At 42.4% G+C, this 17,627-nt stretch overlaps 1 protein-coding gene across 1 annotated transcript in view; it reads right to left on the bottom strand.

The window, feature by feature from the left end:
• Window positions 1-291: 291 nt before the first annotated feature.
• The window catches only part of LOC122121208, a 33,929-nt gene continuing 16,593 nt past the window's right edge, over window positions 292-17,627 (bottom strand). The window contains exons 5-8 of the mRNA XM_042695349.1: window positions 16,049-16,225; window positions 11,182-11,354; window positions 4,684-4,801; window positions 292-480 (exon numbers count right to left, since the gene is read on the bottom strand). Coding sequence (XP_042551283.1) covers window positions 292-480; window positions 4,684-4,801; window positions 11,182-11,354; window positions 16,049-16,225 — 657 coding nt within the window. The remainder of the gene's footprint in view (window positions 481-4,683; window positions 4,802-11,181; window positions 11,355-16,048; window positions 16,226-17,627) is intronic.

Raw genomic sequence — 17,627 nt, 5'->3', positions numbered from 1 at the left:
GATTATAGGCATGAGCCACTGATGCCCAGCTACTTAGCTTCCCCCTCTCTTCTTCCTGGTCCTAGGGCTTGAACTCTGGGTCCGGACACTGTCCCTGAGCTGCTTTTTGTTCAAGGCTAGCACCCTACCACTTGAGTCACAGTGCTACTTCTGGTTTTTCCTGTGATTACTTGGAGATAGGAGTCTCAGGAACTTTGCTGCCCAGGCTGGCTTCAAACCATAATCCTCAGATCTAAGCCTTCTGAGAAGCTAAGATTACAAGCACAAGCTTACAGCACCCAGCCTTAGCTTTTATAAAGCTCTCTGAACCAAGGCCCCAAGTGCGGGTGGCATTTTGGTGCTTGTTTTTCGCAGGCCCAGCTCATCACAATCTACATTTGAGATTTTTTGACGTCTGTGTCTTTCTAGTTTCCTTCTCCACTGTGTGCAGAAGGCAGTAACCTCCAACTCTTCTGGATCCAGAGAAGGTGTTCTCAAACCCTGGAGGAGAGAGAGGTAATTAAATACAGTATTGGGGAACATTGTGCTCCTGACCCCATGTCAGGCAATGGGAGCTCACTCTTAATGTATTTCTCCAGAAGTCAGGACTAATTTTCTGATACCACAGCCCTACATTTCAGGATCAAGGAATCATGTCTGAAGAGAGCCTCTCAATTACTTCTAACAAAGTAGCTAGTTCTTTAAAATCATCTTTTTATTCTAAATTCTTGTTCCCTTTGAACCTTGCTATATTCAGTTTGCTTTATGGAACATATCTGCAGGTCTTTAGGTAAGCAGCCTAGACAAAGCCAGGACCTGGTGTACCCTGCAGACACACAGTTCGCTTTCGGGCTCCCCTGGAGATTGAGGGGTGGATGGTGGTCCTACATCAACTCATGCTGCAGGGTGAGTATAAGGGACTGGCCGTAGTCTGGGCTTTCAGGGCTAGAGAAACACTCTGTTATAGGGTAGGCCTTAACTGTTGTTTCAGGTCTTCTATAGGGATCCTGGGACATGCAACTGAACTATACATTTTTCAAGTGCTTTCCACAGTATGTCTAATCTTTGAGCTTAACTGATAAAACATTTCCTTAGGGGCTGGGAAAGTGGCTCAGTGGGTAGAGCGCTTGCCTTGCATGCATGAGGCCCTGAGTTCAATTCCTCAGCACCACATAAGCAAAAAGAAAAAAGCCGGAAGTGGCGCTGTGGCTCAAGTGGTAGAGTGCTAGCCTTGAGCTGAAGAGCTGAGGGACAGCGCCCAGGCCCAGAGTTCAGGCCCCACGACCGGACCCAAAAAAAAAAAAAAAACATTTCCTTAAACTTAAAATGAATATTCTCATTATAGTTTTAGAACTTCTATGCACTAGCAGACTAGACTAGGTCGCTGGCTTCATGTAGTTTACATTCTATCAAGAGGGCAAGACCAGTAAATAAATACAAGGAAACAAGTTATCATTACAAACTGTGATGGGCATTTTCACAGAAGGAATTGAAATCAAAGAAACCTGTTATGATCATCCCTGACTTGCAAAAATTTAACTTTGAATTTTGCTTTTGTTTCTGTGAAAAGTTACATTTAGGTAGAATACTCTCTCAGTAAATACAGCTCCTAGTAACCCAGGCAGTCATAAGAGTAAACAATTAACATTCTACAATGCACTAGATCACTAAATACACAGATGCAACTTGTGGTAGGTTAGTGAGTGCACTTTTTGGGTATTATTAGAATTTGAACTCAGGATTTCTTGTTTACCAAGCAGGAACTCCACCACCTGAGCCATTCCTATAACCCTTTTATGCTTCAGTTATTTTCAGATAGGGAGACAAACATTTTTCCTTAGCCTTAGATTGTGATCTTCCTATCTTGATCTCTTGTGTAGCTGATGTTACTTACAGGTGTACACTATCAAGCTAGACTTTTTGGGGTTTTTTGTTTAGTTTTTGTTTCTTCTTTTTGCTGGACATGGGGCTTGAACTCTGGGCCTGAGCGCTGTCCTTTAGCTCTTCAGCTCAAGGCTAGCACTCTACCACTTGAGCCACAGCTCCACTTCCAGCTTTTTCTGCTTATGTGGTACTGAGGAATTGAACCCAGGGTCTCATGAATGCAAGGCAAGCATTCTACCACTGAGCCATCTTCCCAGCCCCCTAAGCTTGTCTTTTGAGAGGTTCAAGCTAATTTTTTTTTTTTTGCTCAGTCTAGTTCTTTTTTGGGGGGTGGGTCCAGTTGTGGGGCCTTAACTCTGGGCCTGGGTGCTGTCCCTCAGCTCTTTAGCTCAAGGCTAGCACTCTATCACTTGAGCCACAGCGCCACTTCCGGCTTTTTTTTTTCTTTTTGCTTATGTTGTGCTGAGGAATTGAACCCAGGGCCTCAGGCATGCAAGGCAAGCACTCTACCACTGAGCCACCTTCCCAGCCCTCAGTCTAGTTCTTGAACAACAATTTCCATAACTCTGCTTCCTAAGTAGACTTAAATGTATTTTTGACTTAATGATATGTATGTGTGTGTGTGTGTGTGTGTGTGTGTGTGTGTGTGTGTGTGTGCATGTGTGTGCGCACTTGCATCCTAGGTCTTGAACTCAGGGCCTGGATGCTGTCCCTCAGCTGCTTTTGCTCAAGGCTAGTGCTCTACCATTTGAGCCACAGTGACACTTCTGGCTTTTTCTGAGTAGTTTATTGGAGATAAGAGTCTCACAGACTTTTTTGTTGTTGGTCATGGGGCTTGAACTCTGGGCTTGGGCGCTGTCCCTCAGCTCTTCAGCTCAAGGTGAGTGCTCTACCACTTGAGCCACAGCACCACTTTCAGTTTTCTGAGTGGTTTATTGGAGATAAGAGTCTTGCCAGTGACTCTTGCCTGTAATCCTAGCTACTCAGGAGGCTGAGATCTAAGGATCATGGTTCAAAGCCAGCTAGGGCAGGAAAGTCTGTGAGACTCTTATCTCCAATAAACCACTAGAAAACCGGAAGTGGCACTGTGGCTCAAGCGATAGAGCGCTAGCCTTGAGCTGAAGAATGCAGGGACAATGCCCAAGCCCAGAGTTCAAGCCCCATGACCAACCAAAAAAAAAAACAAAAACAAAAAAAGAGTCTCATGGACTTTCCTGCCCCGCTGGCTTTGAACTGTAATCCTCAGATTTCAGCCTCCTGAGTAGCTAGGATTACAGGTGTGAGCCACTGGTGCCCGGCATCTCACGGACTTTTCTTTCTAGGCTGGCTTTCAACCATAATCCTCAGATCTCAACCTCTTGAGTAGCTAGGATTACAGGCATGAGCCACCAATGCCCAGCTCACTTAAAGGTATTTTTTATCTTACTATGTGTTGACAGCTTTAGGGAAGCTGTTCACCATTTCTGAGGAGGTAGAATTTAGAGTCAGGTCCAAAGGGTGAAAAGCCATGCATAAGAATATTTGGTAGATGTGGAGGTGGGGAGGTTGGACTGCACTAAGCAAGGGTATTCTCTTACACATGCAAATAGTGTGTATCTCCAGCTTCCATGTGGGCTATGCAAACCTGTTATGTGTTGCTTTACTCTAACAAGTCAGAACATACACATCACTGCAGCTTTCCTTTAGAGAGCTGACTGTGGAGCTCTCTGGCCTCAAATCTAATAAAAGACAGACATCTCCAAGGAGAGGTGAGGACAGCACTGGTTTATGTAGGGCAGAGCAAAGGAGGAAGATAGAGCTGCCAGATATTTTGGTAAACCTTTTTTTAGTCAACATTTCTAACAAATTGCTCATGTCCAAATATAGATTAGGTATGGTATATAGAACCCATCAAAACCACAACACAAGGGAAAAAATCCACATCTGTTAGTAGACTTTGCACTACAATGTCACCTAGTCCCTATGAGAAAGAGTCTGCTCAACACAGGAAACTTGGGAGTGTGTTTATGTAGTACAGGCTTTGGGGAGGGGATCAGTCACTGCTGTTACAAAGAAGGAATCTCTGTCCAGATGGTCTCCTCCAGCCATGGGGAGGAGAAGGACAATAAACTAAATATAAGGCAATCCTGGCAAACCTGACTCACTGACAGTGATGATAACAACAATTAACTTTTGTGATTTATGCAGGTTTACTCCTGACCATATTGTCTCACCTGCCACACTAAACACGTGGAAGAAATGCACATAATCTTCCCATAATATCAAGTTTCAATGGAAATGCAAGTATGAAGACAGAATAAGGAAACCTGTTGAAATTGTTTTGGGGAAAGGTAGAAGGGAGAAAGACGGAAAAGGAGAGTGATAAAAGGGATGAGTTTGATTGGAACAAATAGTAAATGTGTGAAAATGTAACAAATGAACCTCCCATGTAATTAATATATTCTAATAAAAAAAGTAAAAGCAAAACAAGAGACAAGAGACAACTTAAAAAAAACCTACCAATTTATGAGCTCTATGTTGAAATTATCAGACAAAGAAGTAAAAATAACTATGGTGAATATATTTATGATTTTCATGGAAAACATAGGCAAAATGCAAAAAATCTCCTAACAAAGAGATAAAACTATTAAAATAGAAGAGAAAAACATGGTAAAATATTCAGAATGCTTTGGCAGGTTTATTCAAATATCAAATACAGCAGTCAATGAGACTGAAGGTAGATTGGTGGATATTAGCCAAACAAAAACACGCAGGAAGATTTAAAGAAGAAAGAGAATATCCTTGTGATGTCTGTCACATTCCTACTTCTGTGGTACTCACCTGTAGACTTGCAGCCTCTGCAGCTCTCACAGTCTTGGAAACAGCCTGGAGAAGCTGCTGTGCATTTTCCACCAGGAGCTCTTCAGAGGACTTGCTTCTCTTTAGGGAGGCCTTTACACTTGGGAGTTTACAGAAGGAAAGCAGACCTTATACCAGGTAAGAAAGCAATCTCAAATAAACAAATACCAAGTAGTACTTGGGAGGCTAAGAAAGGGAGGACCATGATTTGAGGCTAGCCTTGGAGGAAAAGTTGGTGTGATGCCTGTTCGACAATCCATAGCTTGGCAAAATGGCTCAAGCCTGTCTTCCCCTGCCACATGGGATGTTGAAATTGGTAGGATTGCAGTGGCAGGTAAGCCCAGGCAGAAAAGTCCTCAAGATTCCATCTCCATGAAGGGAAGCTGGACACAGTGGCATGTACCTGTGATACCAGGGATGATGGGAAGACTATACAGTTAGGGGTTGTGGCTCAGGTGTGCTACTGGGTGGGAAAGGAAATCTTACCCAAAAATGACCAGTGAAAGCCAGGCACTGGTGGCTCACACCTGTAATCCTAGCTACTCAGGAGGCTGAGATCTAAGGATCTCGGTTCAAAGCAATTCTAGGCAGGGACTCTTATCTCCAATAAACTACTCAAAGAAAAAGCCAGAAGTGGTGCTGTGGCTCAAGTGGTAGAGTGCTCTCCTTGAGCTGAAGAGCTTAGGACAGTGCCCAGGCCCAGAGTTCAAGCCCCATGACCAACAAAAAATAAAAATAAAAATCAAAGCCAGGCCCTTTCAGCCATGCCACTCCTCCATGCATGGCAGAGGCAGCAGTTCAGTAAATAAACTTCTTTTTGTGCCTGAATAGCGTGTGCTGTTCTCTTCATTGGCTACCTAATGAAACCTACCTATTTAATATACCTTACATATGGTGCCATGACTCTGATGGGGTGTTTGAGTTGGAAATGTTAAATTTCCTGACCACCCCTTTTCCATGAACCAAACTGCTTTGAAACACCATTGCAAGACTTTTAACCAATGCCATTGCTGGCCTTCACCTCCAGGTCCACACCACTTCTCTACTATGCCCCTCCCTGACCCATGAGACTTATTCTAGACTCCATTCAAGGACTACAACCAAGGATAGCTGCTGCCTTCTCCCAGAGGGGACCACATCTCTGCCTTGCCTTTTACCCTAATTGGATGCCCCTTGTCAGCAGGAAGTAGCCAGAGAGAATCTGCGCCCTTTTTCATAATTATCAAAAGGCTGGAATGTAAGGTCTGCCCTGGGCCATGAAGGCCCTGATCAGACACCTCCCTACCTCTTGGCTAGGTTTCTGCCCAGTATCTGTATTACCTAGGCAACTGGCACACCTGGAAGCAGTCATCTCCTCCTCTTGCTAAGAGACATCCTGGGCTGCCTCTGGTCACACCTCCTATCTGACCAAGGAGGGTCCCAGGCCCTGAAGTCACATGCAGATCCAATGTGGCCACACCTCTTCCTGTCCCTGGCCTACATAAGTCCTGGCCCCTTTCAGCCATGCCTCTCTTCTATGCATGGCGGCACTTCGGTAAATAAACTTCCTTTCCTGCCTGTAAAAAAAATAAAAGCCCGGTGCTGGTGGCTCACACCTGTAATTCTAGCTACTAAGGAAGCTGAGGATCACGGTTCAAAGCCAGACCAGGCAGGAAAGTTCATGAGACTCTTACCTCCAATTAACGGCCAGAAAATCGGAAGTGGCACTGTGGCTCAAGGGGTTGAGTGCTAGCCTTGACCTGAAGAGCTGAGAAATAGCACCCAGGCCCAGAGTTCAAGCCCCATGAGTGACAAAAATAATTAATTAATTAAAATAAATTAAAATAACCAGTGAAAAACAGAGCTGGAGACATGGTTCAATGGTATCAAGCCAGTCTAGTAAGAATAAGGCCTTGAGTTCAAACCTCCAGTATTACTGATCTATTGATTGATTGATCAATAGATAGATACGTAGATGATTATTTACATCATCTATTATAAACCATCATCATGGTTTACAGTGCTACAATCTATCTTTCAGGAGGCTGGGATATAGTAGTGGGACTCTTCAGAGAAAGAATGTTCTTTTTATTTTTGGTTGGTCTTGGGGCTTGAACTCTGGGCTTGGGCGCTGTCCTTGCGCTGTTCAGGCTCTTCAGCTCAAGGCGAGCACTCCACCACTTGCGCCACAGCACCACTTCCGGTTTTCTGGTGGTTTATTGGAGATAAGAGTCTCACAGACTTTCCTGCCCGGGCTGGCTGTGAACCATGATCCTCAGATCTCAGCCTCCTGAGTAGCTAGGATTACAGGCGTGAGCTACTAGTGCCTGGCTAAGTAAGTTCTAAAGACCTAATTAAACACTTTTAAATGCAATTATTGTTTTAATACCAAGAAAACATAACATAGTATCTGTAAATTAACAAATACAAAGTATGTTTTATGGAAATAAGAGAAGTAGCTCTTTAGCTGATTAATAAATTCAATAGTCAATATTTAGTTGATATTTCAATATCAATTGCTATGGATAAAGGAAATGGGAAATCTTGTGTAGAATTATATTTAGCAGTAAAAATTTGAATCAAAGATCAGACTTATACTTCCTAACAGAATTATGTACCTTGATGGTCTTTCTTTTAAACTAAAGGTGTATGAATTTAGACAGGTTGGTTTCTGCCACAGAAAATGTAAATGTTGTAAAACTTAAAAGTTGTAGCTGGCAGAATCCTTTTAAGATCCTTTACAAGACTGACAGCTTGATAATTATACATGTATTAATCAGGTTTTTTGTTGTTCATGGTACTGGGGAGTTGAACTCAGAACCCTACTCTTCTAGAGAAGCACTGAACCACTTGAGGTACTCTGTCAGCCCTTTTAAATAGTGTGTGTTAGTTACTTGCAAGGTAAAGTCTTGCTTTATGCTCAGGCTTCCCTAAACTGTGCTCCTACTATTTATGTTTCCTTTTGTTGCTGAGATGACTGGTGTGAACTACCACACCTAGCCATTGGTTGAGATGCAGGGGTGGGGGTGGGGGAGGTCTCATGAACTTTTATGCCTGTGCTGGCTTCATATTGCAATCCCCTGATCTCTGCCTCCCAAATAACTAGAATTACAGGCTTGAGCCATCACATCTGACAATTGTTCCTTTTTGTTTCTGTGTTTCTGATGTTTTGACACACTTGGATCTTACTGCTATTAGAGGGGCTGCCTCTCCTGGACTTAGCTATAAAAATATCCTCCATATGCAAACACATCCAAATCCTACTCCCCTATCTGCTCTGATAATGCCAGGGTCAGGCACAAGATACCTACTACAGATGATAGCTGTTACACCCCATGATTCCTTGAAATTATTCAAACTAGCCAATCCTAATATGCTTAACCTGCTCATTCTGCTTTATCTATTCCTTCTCATGAGAACCATCATAAGTCACTTTGTAACCCTCTTGCTGCTTCTGTCATCTGAAGGACTCTGTTGTTTCTTTTGTGTGGCCCTGCATGGCTTGTCAGGCCTCCTGTTTTTTAGAGATCTTCCTGTTTATAGATTATAAAAACTACTTTCAGGCCAAGCAGCTATGACTTAAGTCTATTATCCTAGCGACTCTAGAGGCTGAGATCTAAGGATCATGATTCAAATTGAGTCAGGGCAGGGAAGTCTGTGAAATTATTATCTCCAATTAAGCACCAAAAACCCAGATATGGGCTATGGTTCGTTGATTGCTAGCTTTGAGCATCAGAAAGCTCAGGGGCAATGCCCAGACCCTGAGTTCAAAGCCCAGGACCTGCACAAAAACAAATTACTTTCTTAATGATAATCATTTCCAGACTTGTGTTTTAGTTTCTATGTCTACCTGATTAAAACAACCTTGGGCACCCTTACAACAAAGCCCAAAAATAAAATGCTAAAATTAATTGTAATTTACATACACAAACATTCATATATTTTTTTCAGCACTTGGGTTTGAACCCAGAGCTTCCTTTTGCTTGACAAACTCTCTGTCCCCAGCTCTTTCATTTTTAGTTTATTTCATTTTTGTTGTTGTTTTTTAGATAAATTCTTCCTAACTTTACTCAGCTGACCTCAAACTCCTAATCATCCTGTCTCTAACCTCCTGAGTAATTTGGATTACAGTTATACATTACCATGTCCAGTTTAATTCCTATATCTTATCTAGGAAAAAAATGGCAGCTAGTGGAGGTGATTATGTACCTGAGATATTCCTTCCTGGAGAAGAGTAGCCAGGATTCACTTTCAGTTTTAAAACTGTATATTCTGGTTGGGGCAGTATTCTTTTTACTACCTTAAGGCAGTTTTCCATAAGGTAAGCTTTTCCATAAAGTTCAAGAACACTACTAATAGGAGTTCCTTTGTGGTTAAGCCACTGCAGGGCTCAGGGACTCAGGTTGGAATGAAACTGTTCTATAATTCAATTATCAACAGGAAAGTGGTTGAAGAGCTCCAACTAATGAAAACTTCTCAATTACACCATTGATACAGAAAATTATATATGTGTGTGTGTGTGTGTGTGTGTGTGTGTGTGTGTGTGTGTGTGTGTGTGTGTGTGTATATACATACATAGTGGTGTGTGTGTGTGTGTGTGTGTGTGTGTGTGTGTGTGCATGCACATGCACACCAGCCAGTCTTGATTTCTTGAACCCAGTGCCTGGGTATTCTCCCTGAGCATTTTTTTTTTTTTCATTTGCTTTTAATTTTTTTTTTTTAATTTTATTTTATTGTAAAGCTACTATACAGAGGGTTACAGTTACATGAGTGAGGTAATGAGTACACTTCCTCTTGAACATTGTTCCCTGAGCATTTTTGCTCAAGGCTAAGGCTCTACCAATTGAGCCAAATCTCTATTTCTAGCTTTTTGGAGATAAGGGAATTATGGACTTTCCTGCCTGGGCTGGCTTTGAACTTTGATCCTCAGATCTCAACCTCTTTAGTAGCTAGGATTACAAATGTGAGCTACCCACACCTGGAGTAAATGGATTAATCTTAACAGGAGTTGTGGGCTGATAAAGTTTTTCTTGGCAGGGTGAATTCTGAGAATTTTGTCATTAGATAGTTGTGTGTGATCATCATAAAATATGCTTATCCAAACTAACGTGGCTGTGGCATTACTAGGTGAAATAATCTTGTGGGACCATCACAGGATATACATTGTCCAAAATGTGATTATCTGGCACAAAATGTGTGTGTGATTATCTGGCACAAAATGTGTGTGTGTGTGTGTGTGTGTGTGTGTTGATATTGGGACTTGAATGTAGGGCCTCAAGTTCTCTCTTGGCTTTCTTGCTCACAGCTGGAGCTCTACCACTTGAACCATACCTCCAGTTGAACTTTTGCTGACTAATGGAAGTTGTAGTATCCCAGACTTTTCTATCTAGATTGGCTTCCAACTTCAATCCTCCCTGTTTTAGCCCCCTGAGTAGCTAGTATTGCAACTGTTAGCCATGACTACCAGGTATATGACTATTTTTTTTTTTTTTTTTTGGTCAGAAATGGGGCTTGAACTCTGGGACTGGGCACTGTCCCTCAGCTCTTCAGCTCAAGGCTAGTGCTCTACTACTTGAGCCACAGCGCCAAGTCCTGTATTCTGGTGGTTTATGGGAGATAAAAGTCTCACAGACTTTCCTGCCTGGGCTGGCTTTGAACTGTGATCCTCAGATCTCAGCCTCCTTAGTTGCTAGAATTACAGGAGTGAGCCACTGGCACCCAGCTGTATTTTTTAACAGTTCTGCTTTTTCTCTTCTTAGGATTAATATGAATACAGAGATGTTCAGAAGTGTTTCCATGGTAACAAAGAAAGGATATTGTGATTGTAAATTCGTGTTTGTAGATTAACCCTGAAGTAGAGTAAGCACAGCGGATGACTAGAGTAAGTGCCTGATGTTCTGAAGAAAGGCAGGACCAGTAGAAACTCTTGGAGTACTAAAAAAAATTATGCTGGTGACTCATGTCTATAATGTTTGCTACTCAGGAGGGTGAGATCTGAGGATCACAGTTCAAAGCCAGCCTGGGCAGTAAAGTTCATGAGACTCTTTTTTTTTTTTTGGTTGGTCGTGGGGCTTGAACTCTGGGCTTGGGCACTGTCTCTGAGCTCTTCAGCTCAAGGTGAGTGCTCTACTACTTGAGCCACAACACCATTTCCGGTTTTCTGGTGGTTTTTTGGAGATAAGAGACTCACGGATTTTCCTGCCTGGCTGGCTTTGAACTGTGATCCTCAGATCTCGCCCTCCTGATTAGCTAGGATTACAGGCGTTAGCCACCAGTACTCAGCTCCATGAGACTCTTATCTCCAATTAACCACCAGTAAAACAGACGTGGGGCTGTGGCTCAAACTGGTAGAGCTCAAGCCTTGAGTGAAAGGGCTTAGTGAAAGTGCCCAGGCCCTGAATTCAAGCCCCATGGCTGACAAAAAAAATTACAGGAAATATATAAAATGAAACTCCCCTCCCTCTTCCCACAGAATCTCAAGATGGCAGAGCTGTTTCCTACCTGGAGATGATGCGGAGCTGGTTGCTCATTGTTTGGATCTGTTCCACCATGCACAAAAGCTCCTGGGAACATCTTTGATCTATGCAGTTCTTAGCAATGATGCAGATAAGTCTGCTGAAGTTGTACCCAGAAGTTGCAGTTTTCCTAGCAGAAGTAATAAGCTGGTCTTTGGTCTATAAAAAAGAAACAAAAGCATTCATATAGGTAAAACAACTGTCTTTACAACTTGTCTCCAAGAAATTAGTGGTGAATGACAAAGTTTGTCCAAAACTATCCCCAGAACTCCTCCAAAGGATTCTAGCTTCATTAGTAACAATCTAAGAGCAAAAGAGGTCAGGGCAGCTGCCTGCCCATTCCCCATAAGAGCTGTGGGCTGCCCTGGCTCAGAGTTAGCTTTTACTAGTTGCAGAAAGGATTGAAGGCTGCTGGGAAGGGCCAGGGTGGAGAACATCCAGGTTGAAAATGGTTTGCTGGAGCAAAGGTGCAAAAGTCCACAAGTCACATGTAGAGCTTCCTTGCAGTTAACTAGTAATTAATTGTCTTGGGTTCTAATCCCCCTGTTAGCCAATTGAAATTTGACCTTTCTGGGCCTTGCTTGCTTTTAGTCAAGGGGATTTGGACTACATCAACAGTTTTCATTTCTTTTTTTCTTTTATTTTTAATGCAACACACCCCTATTCAAATAAAAATCTGGAACATAATGGTAACAGTTGAGACCACTCACACAAATGATGGGTGTTTCCACTGAGACACGGCCCAAACCAACCCTCTCCTACACCTCTGGAGCATGAGCTCCATGGGCCACAGAGAAGTTGACAATGATCAGAAGAGGAAAACCTAGGAAATGTCACAAATGATCCTATGGCATCACACTTTCCAGAGGCACGCTGCATTTGCCCTCCCAGAATTGAGCTCGGATGGAAAGGTTGATGATGTCCCACACAAACTAAGAAAAGGAATAACTCACATAACAAAATATTCTGGGGAGAGCCAGGCAGATTCCCAACCAGGTCTGGAAGTGGCTTGAGAGAACATAGTGAGAAAGGAGACAGGCTGGTCTTTGATGGTGGTTAAGGGATTGGGCAGGATGTGGATTTCCACATGTGGGCCAGTGGAAACAATCAGACTTCCCATTAGTGCCAAAAGACAGTCTGGGCTTTTTTAAATGTCTTGTCCAGGGCAGGAGAAGAACAAGAATGAGGGGCTTTAAGCTGCCAGAAAGCATCAAAAATAGAATTGGAGATTTGTTGCAGCTTTTACCTGAATGCCACGAGGAATAGACACAAAGCTAATGGGAAGAACTTAGTTTTGCTGTTTCTTGACTCATTCTCCTCCATGTGTCATGCTGACCCAATTTCTCCAGGTGGGGAAAAAATAATTCTAATACTTAGATCAGTTGAGGTAATTACAGTAAGAAGGGAAAGGAAGACAGGCATTTCAGTGCCCAAATCACAGCAGTTCCAAGCTTCTTGGTAGGCCAGTGCAATGGACATTTGGAAATAGGGAATGACATCTGGAAACACAAACTAGCCAGACCTGCATTAGGTTGTTTAATACTGTTTTGTTCCCTTTCGTTTAAAGACTGATGTGGCATCCCCATCCCAGATGCACTACTTCTTTCTGACCTCTGAGGAGACCATGGTCCTTAAACTCCAAAAATTTGTTTTATCCTATATCACCTCTAGTAGTGAGTCCTACAATGTAGATTTTGCTCCTCTGTGGATAAGGCTTGGGTCTGTGCAAGCTCTTTGCATCTGCTATCTTTCTTCACTGACTATTGATTGCCTGATTTCATAATCATTGGTGTCTTCTTGTTTGTTTACTTATTCTGCATATATGGGGGCGGGGGTGATGGTAGGGCTTTTGTTTTGTTTTGTTTTGTTTTTGTCCCAGACCAAGACTCAAACTCAATATATCTGATACTTGTTTTCACTCGTTGGCTGATGTTGGTGAACTATGCCTCTAACCCCAGATGGTGGCTTTTTTTGAGAGAGTATTCACTATGTAGCCCAGGCTGACCTCAAACTCCATCCTTTGAATGCTAGATCTAAAATATACCAGACCATAATAAATTATACAGGTCTCTAGGCGTTTACACACAGTGAGACCAAAGGAAGATACTCTTATGAGAGAACATAAACACACAATGCCTATGTATATCTGAGTATGCAAAATAATCTTTACAAAAATGAACTCCAGGAAATGAAAACAAGACTCTTCTTTTCTTTGTACTGTTTTTTTTCTTTCTTTTTTGTTCTGTATGTTCATTTATATGTCTTTGGGAGTATAAGGTGAGGCACAGAAATGGAGGGACACAGGATGAACAAATGCAGCAGTGATACTCACTAGACACTATGTTGAAAATGAACTATACAACTAGTGGGCGGGATGGGAGGGAAAAACTGGGAGAGAGTGAGCGAAGGAATGACATTGTCCAAGAAGAAATGTACTGTACCTGACTTATGTAACTGTAACCCATTTGTACATCACCTTTATAATAATTTTTAAGTGTAGTCTTGTGCTAACCTCTGTCTAGAAAGGAGTTGAGTAACACTTTTCTGATTCTCCAACCTTTCTCCACTCTTCCCATCACCCCCTTGCTTTCTCCAACTCTACCCTAGCCTCAGAGCTGTGGGGTTACTGGCTTGGCTGCTTATCAGTTCATATCATGGTCTGCCTGTTCTGCTTCAGGAAATCTTGTCTACTATAAGTCTGTGGCAAGTTAGTCCACTAGCCAGCCATTTTTAACAGTTTCACTTGGAGGGTTGGGTGAGGGGGTAGGGCGGGGAATGGGATGGGAAGGGGAAACAAAGGAGGAGGCTACAATGCTTGATAAGAAATGTACTCATTATCTTACCCATGTAATTGTAACCCCTCTGTACAGTATTTTCACAATAAAAAAAAGAGTACCAGGTATTGTGATTACTAAATCGATTGGTATTTAAATCTGAATTTAAAGCATACCTCTAATCCTAGTACTTAGGAGTCTGAAGTAGAAGAATTATAAGTCCAGCCTACTATATAGTGAGTTTGAAGCCAATTTGGGCTACATAATGAAATGTTGTCTCAAAAGAAACAAACAAAAAAAAAAATTCAAGAGCTGAACACCAGTGGCTCATGCCTGTAATCTGAGATATTCAGGAAGCTGAGATCTGGAGGATCTCAGTTCAAAGCCAGCCCAAGAAGAAAAGAATCTTGGAGACGCCAATTAACCAGAAAACTGTCAGGGTGGAGGTATGGCCTTGAGCAAGAAATTTGAGGGAGCATGTAAGGCCCTGAATTCAAACTTTGTCTTACATAGGAAAAAAAATCAGAGCTTAGGCATCAGTGGATCATGCTTGTAATTTAGCTACTCAGGAGGCTGAGATCTTAGGATCTCAGTTGGAAGCCAGTTCAAGCAGGGAAAGTTCATAAGACTCTTACCTCCTATTAAACACACATACACACACATACACACATATAAGATTTTGGATAAAATTCTGCATAGTTCCTTCTTGCCAGGTAATAATTTCACTCCTCCTTACTAGGTAGTAATTTCACTACTAAAATGGTCTTGGTTTTCTTTTGGTTTCTTTGTCACCTCCCTTCACTTGTGTATTTCTCCCGGGAAGTCAGTGAAATGAAGGGTTTGAGTATTTTGGGGTCCTTAGTCACATACCCATTGGACAACATCCAAATCCTATTTGGTATAGGATGTTTGGAGAGAAAAAGAGTCAGCAAGAGGAGATAACCACTGCCACCTCTGCTCTAATGACCTTGGGGTCACCAACCCAGTGAAAAGCTGATCAGCTGTGATGGACAGGGGCTAGGAAAGGAGAAAGGACAATGAAAGGTCTTAGTGTGGTCAGACCTCAGGTTTGACTTCCTTCCCTCTTCTTTCTTCTCTTTCTTTTCCTTCCTCCCTTCTTTTCCTTCTTTCTTTATTTTTGGAAACACTGAGTTTGAAATCAGGGCCTTGTGCTTGCTAGGCAGGTTCTTTATTATTTGAACTATGCCTCTAGTCCTTTTTTTTTTTTTTTTGTCAGTCGTGGGGCCTGAAGTCTGGGCCTGGGTGCTGTCCCTCAGCTAGCCCTCTACCACTTGAGCCACAGCACCACTTCAGGTTTTTTCTGCTTATGTGGTGCTGAGGAATTGAACCCAGGGCCTCATGCATGCAAGGCAAGCACTCTACCACTAAGCCACTTTCCCAGCCTTCATTTTTACTTTCATTATTTTATGAAATAGGTTCTCTTAATCTGGGCAGACTTGGACTTCAGTCTTCTTTATTTATACTTCCCTGTGTAGTTGCTATGACAAACATGCATCATCATGGTGGTTGAAATGGAGTTTTGTGAAAAAAAATTTTTGTCAAGCTGACCTTGAACTGTGAACCTACTGACCTCAGCCTCCTGAGTAGCTAGGACTATAGGCATGAACCACTGTGCCTGTCTATTTGGGAGGAATTTTTTTTAATACTTTTTTATTGTAAAAATGCTGTACAGAGGGGTTACAGTTACATGAGCAAGGTAATGAGTACATTTCCTATCAAGCATTGTTACCTCCTTTGGGAGGAATTTTTAAAGATATAAATAATTCCCTTTGGTTCATTCTTCTGAGATATAAATGAGTCTTAATTTCACCAACTTGAAAGCTCTGGTGGGAATTATTTCTCATGGTAGAATAAGACAAAACCTTAGTAACCAAGGGGGACTTTGTAATATACCTGGATAGAGAACAAAAAGTACACATAGAAGTGCTTGAAAAACCCCTGTGACCTCCTGAGAGCTACGTAGGGCTGTCCTGACTTTTGGAAGACAGAGGTGGAAAGTACCATTTTCAGCTGTAAAGCCCAGTCCTCCCATCACCATGCCCAACAAAGCCCAGGTACCAGGATTTGCCCTCTTTTCTTCAAACTCTTTGCCATCAGGAGCACCTCGTTGGCCATCTCTTGAGTAAGCTGAGTAATTTTGTCCTCACTGTCGGTGCTGCCATCCTCCTGGAGAGGCTGGTCCATCTCAGCACGGGGTCTGTCTGGACAGCCAGGGGAGGGCCAAGTGATGTCATTCTGTTGCCATAAGAGGAAAATAGGTAAAAAATTAATGGAACTCCTGATGCCCAGGCCTTTAAACTACCATGGGGATGTTAACTTCTATCTTATCTTTAAAAGAAAAACAAAAGGTCAAGATGTTGGTGGCTTATACCAGTAAGCCTAGCTACTCAGGAGGCTGAGATCTTAGGATCACAGTTCAATGGCAGCCTGGGCAGGAAAGTATATGAGACTTTTATCTCCAATTTCCTACTACGAAGCTGAAGAAACTGGTAGTAGAGCTGTGGCTCAAGTGAGGGAAAAAATAAAGCTCAGGGACAGTGTCCAGGCCCTAAGTTCAAGCCTCAGGAGCAGTACACATGCATGTATGTGCATACACACACACACACACACACACACACACACACACACGTGAGCACACATGCATAAAAAAAAGATGAGCATTTGAGGGTCCCTGATTCCTCCACATTACCACAGCTCTTGACAATTTTACCAAATAGAAGAGATGTGATGAGTCCCTATTAATCTCTGCTCCATTCAGAATCTATTAATCTCTGCTCCAGAATTTTCAAAAGCAGAAACCTGGTACACTCAGATCTCAATAAATACTATAGGTATCAACATGAGATAGAGTCTGTGGTCTCATGAAGAAATTCAAAGGAAAAGCCTCTGGAAGTGGCGCTGCAGCTCAAGTGGTAGAGCGCTCGCCTTGAGTTGAAGAGCTGAGGGACAACGCCCAGGCCCAGAGTTCAAGCCCCACGACCGACAAAAAAAAAAAAACAAAAAACTATATAGAGCACTCAAAGGAGAAGCCTCTGAAATATTTTAACTGGTGAACCCAAATAGTTTCCTATCAACTGCTCTATACAAAAGGACTTCACAATTTTGCTGTGGATAATTATGGCTTTGCCTCCTGGAAAATGACTTGATTGTTTTATTCAGGAAAACAGCAGCCTCTAGCATCCACAAGTGGGCTAGGTACTCATGATCTAGACCATGACATTTGTCTATTGGACCTTCACTAGTACCACATCCTCTAAGCCTCTTCCAGACCCCAGACCCCAGACAAGTTGTTCCAATCTAGAAGTTAATCCAATAAAGAAGTTTTGATAACGTTTTCAATAATCTCTTTGCCTCACCTCACCAAATGAGGCCCCTCCCCCAATCTTGGGCCAGTTTTGTGTTGGGAGAAGGCCTATAGAATAATTTGGCAGGTTCTGCAGCCAAGTGAAAGGTTATGAAGGGGAGAAACCAGGTTGTACGTCAATGCTGAGCTGAACAAATGTGCTTGGGAACTTCTTGAAGCCTGTAAACCTATACTAGTATAATTAGTCTCACTGGCTTTGATCATAGTCAATATATACAAACTAATTAAATGTTTGGGATCCACAATGCATAAGTGTCCTATCTTGCTTTGGAA

Source organism: Dipodomys spectabilis, unplaced genomic scaffold (assembly GCF_019054845.1).
Source record: "Dipodomys spectabilis isolate Male_0828 unplaced genomic scaffold, ASM1905484v1 ptg000187l, whole genome shotgun sequence".
Lineage (NCBI taxonomy): Eukaryota > Metazoa > Chordata > Mammalia > Rodentia > Heteromyidae > Dipodomys > Dipodomys spectabilis.
Note: the sequence above shows the minus strand (reverse complement) of the source record. Positions and strands in the feature narration are given on the sequence as shown.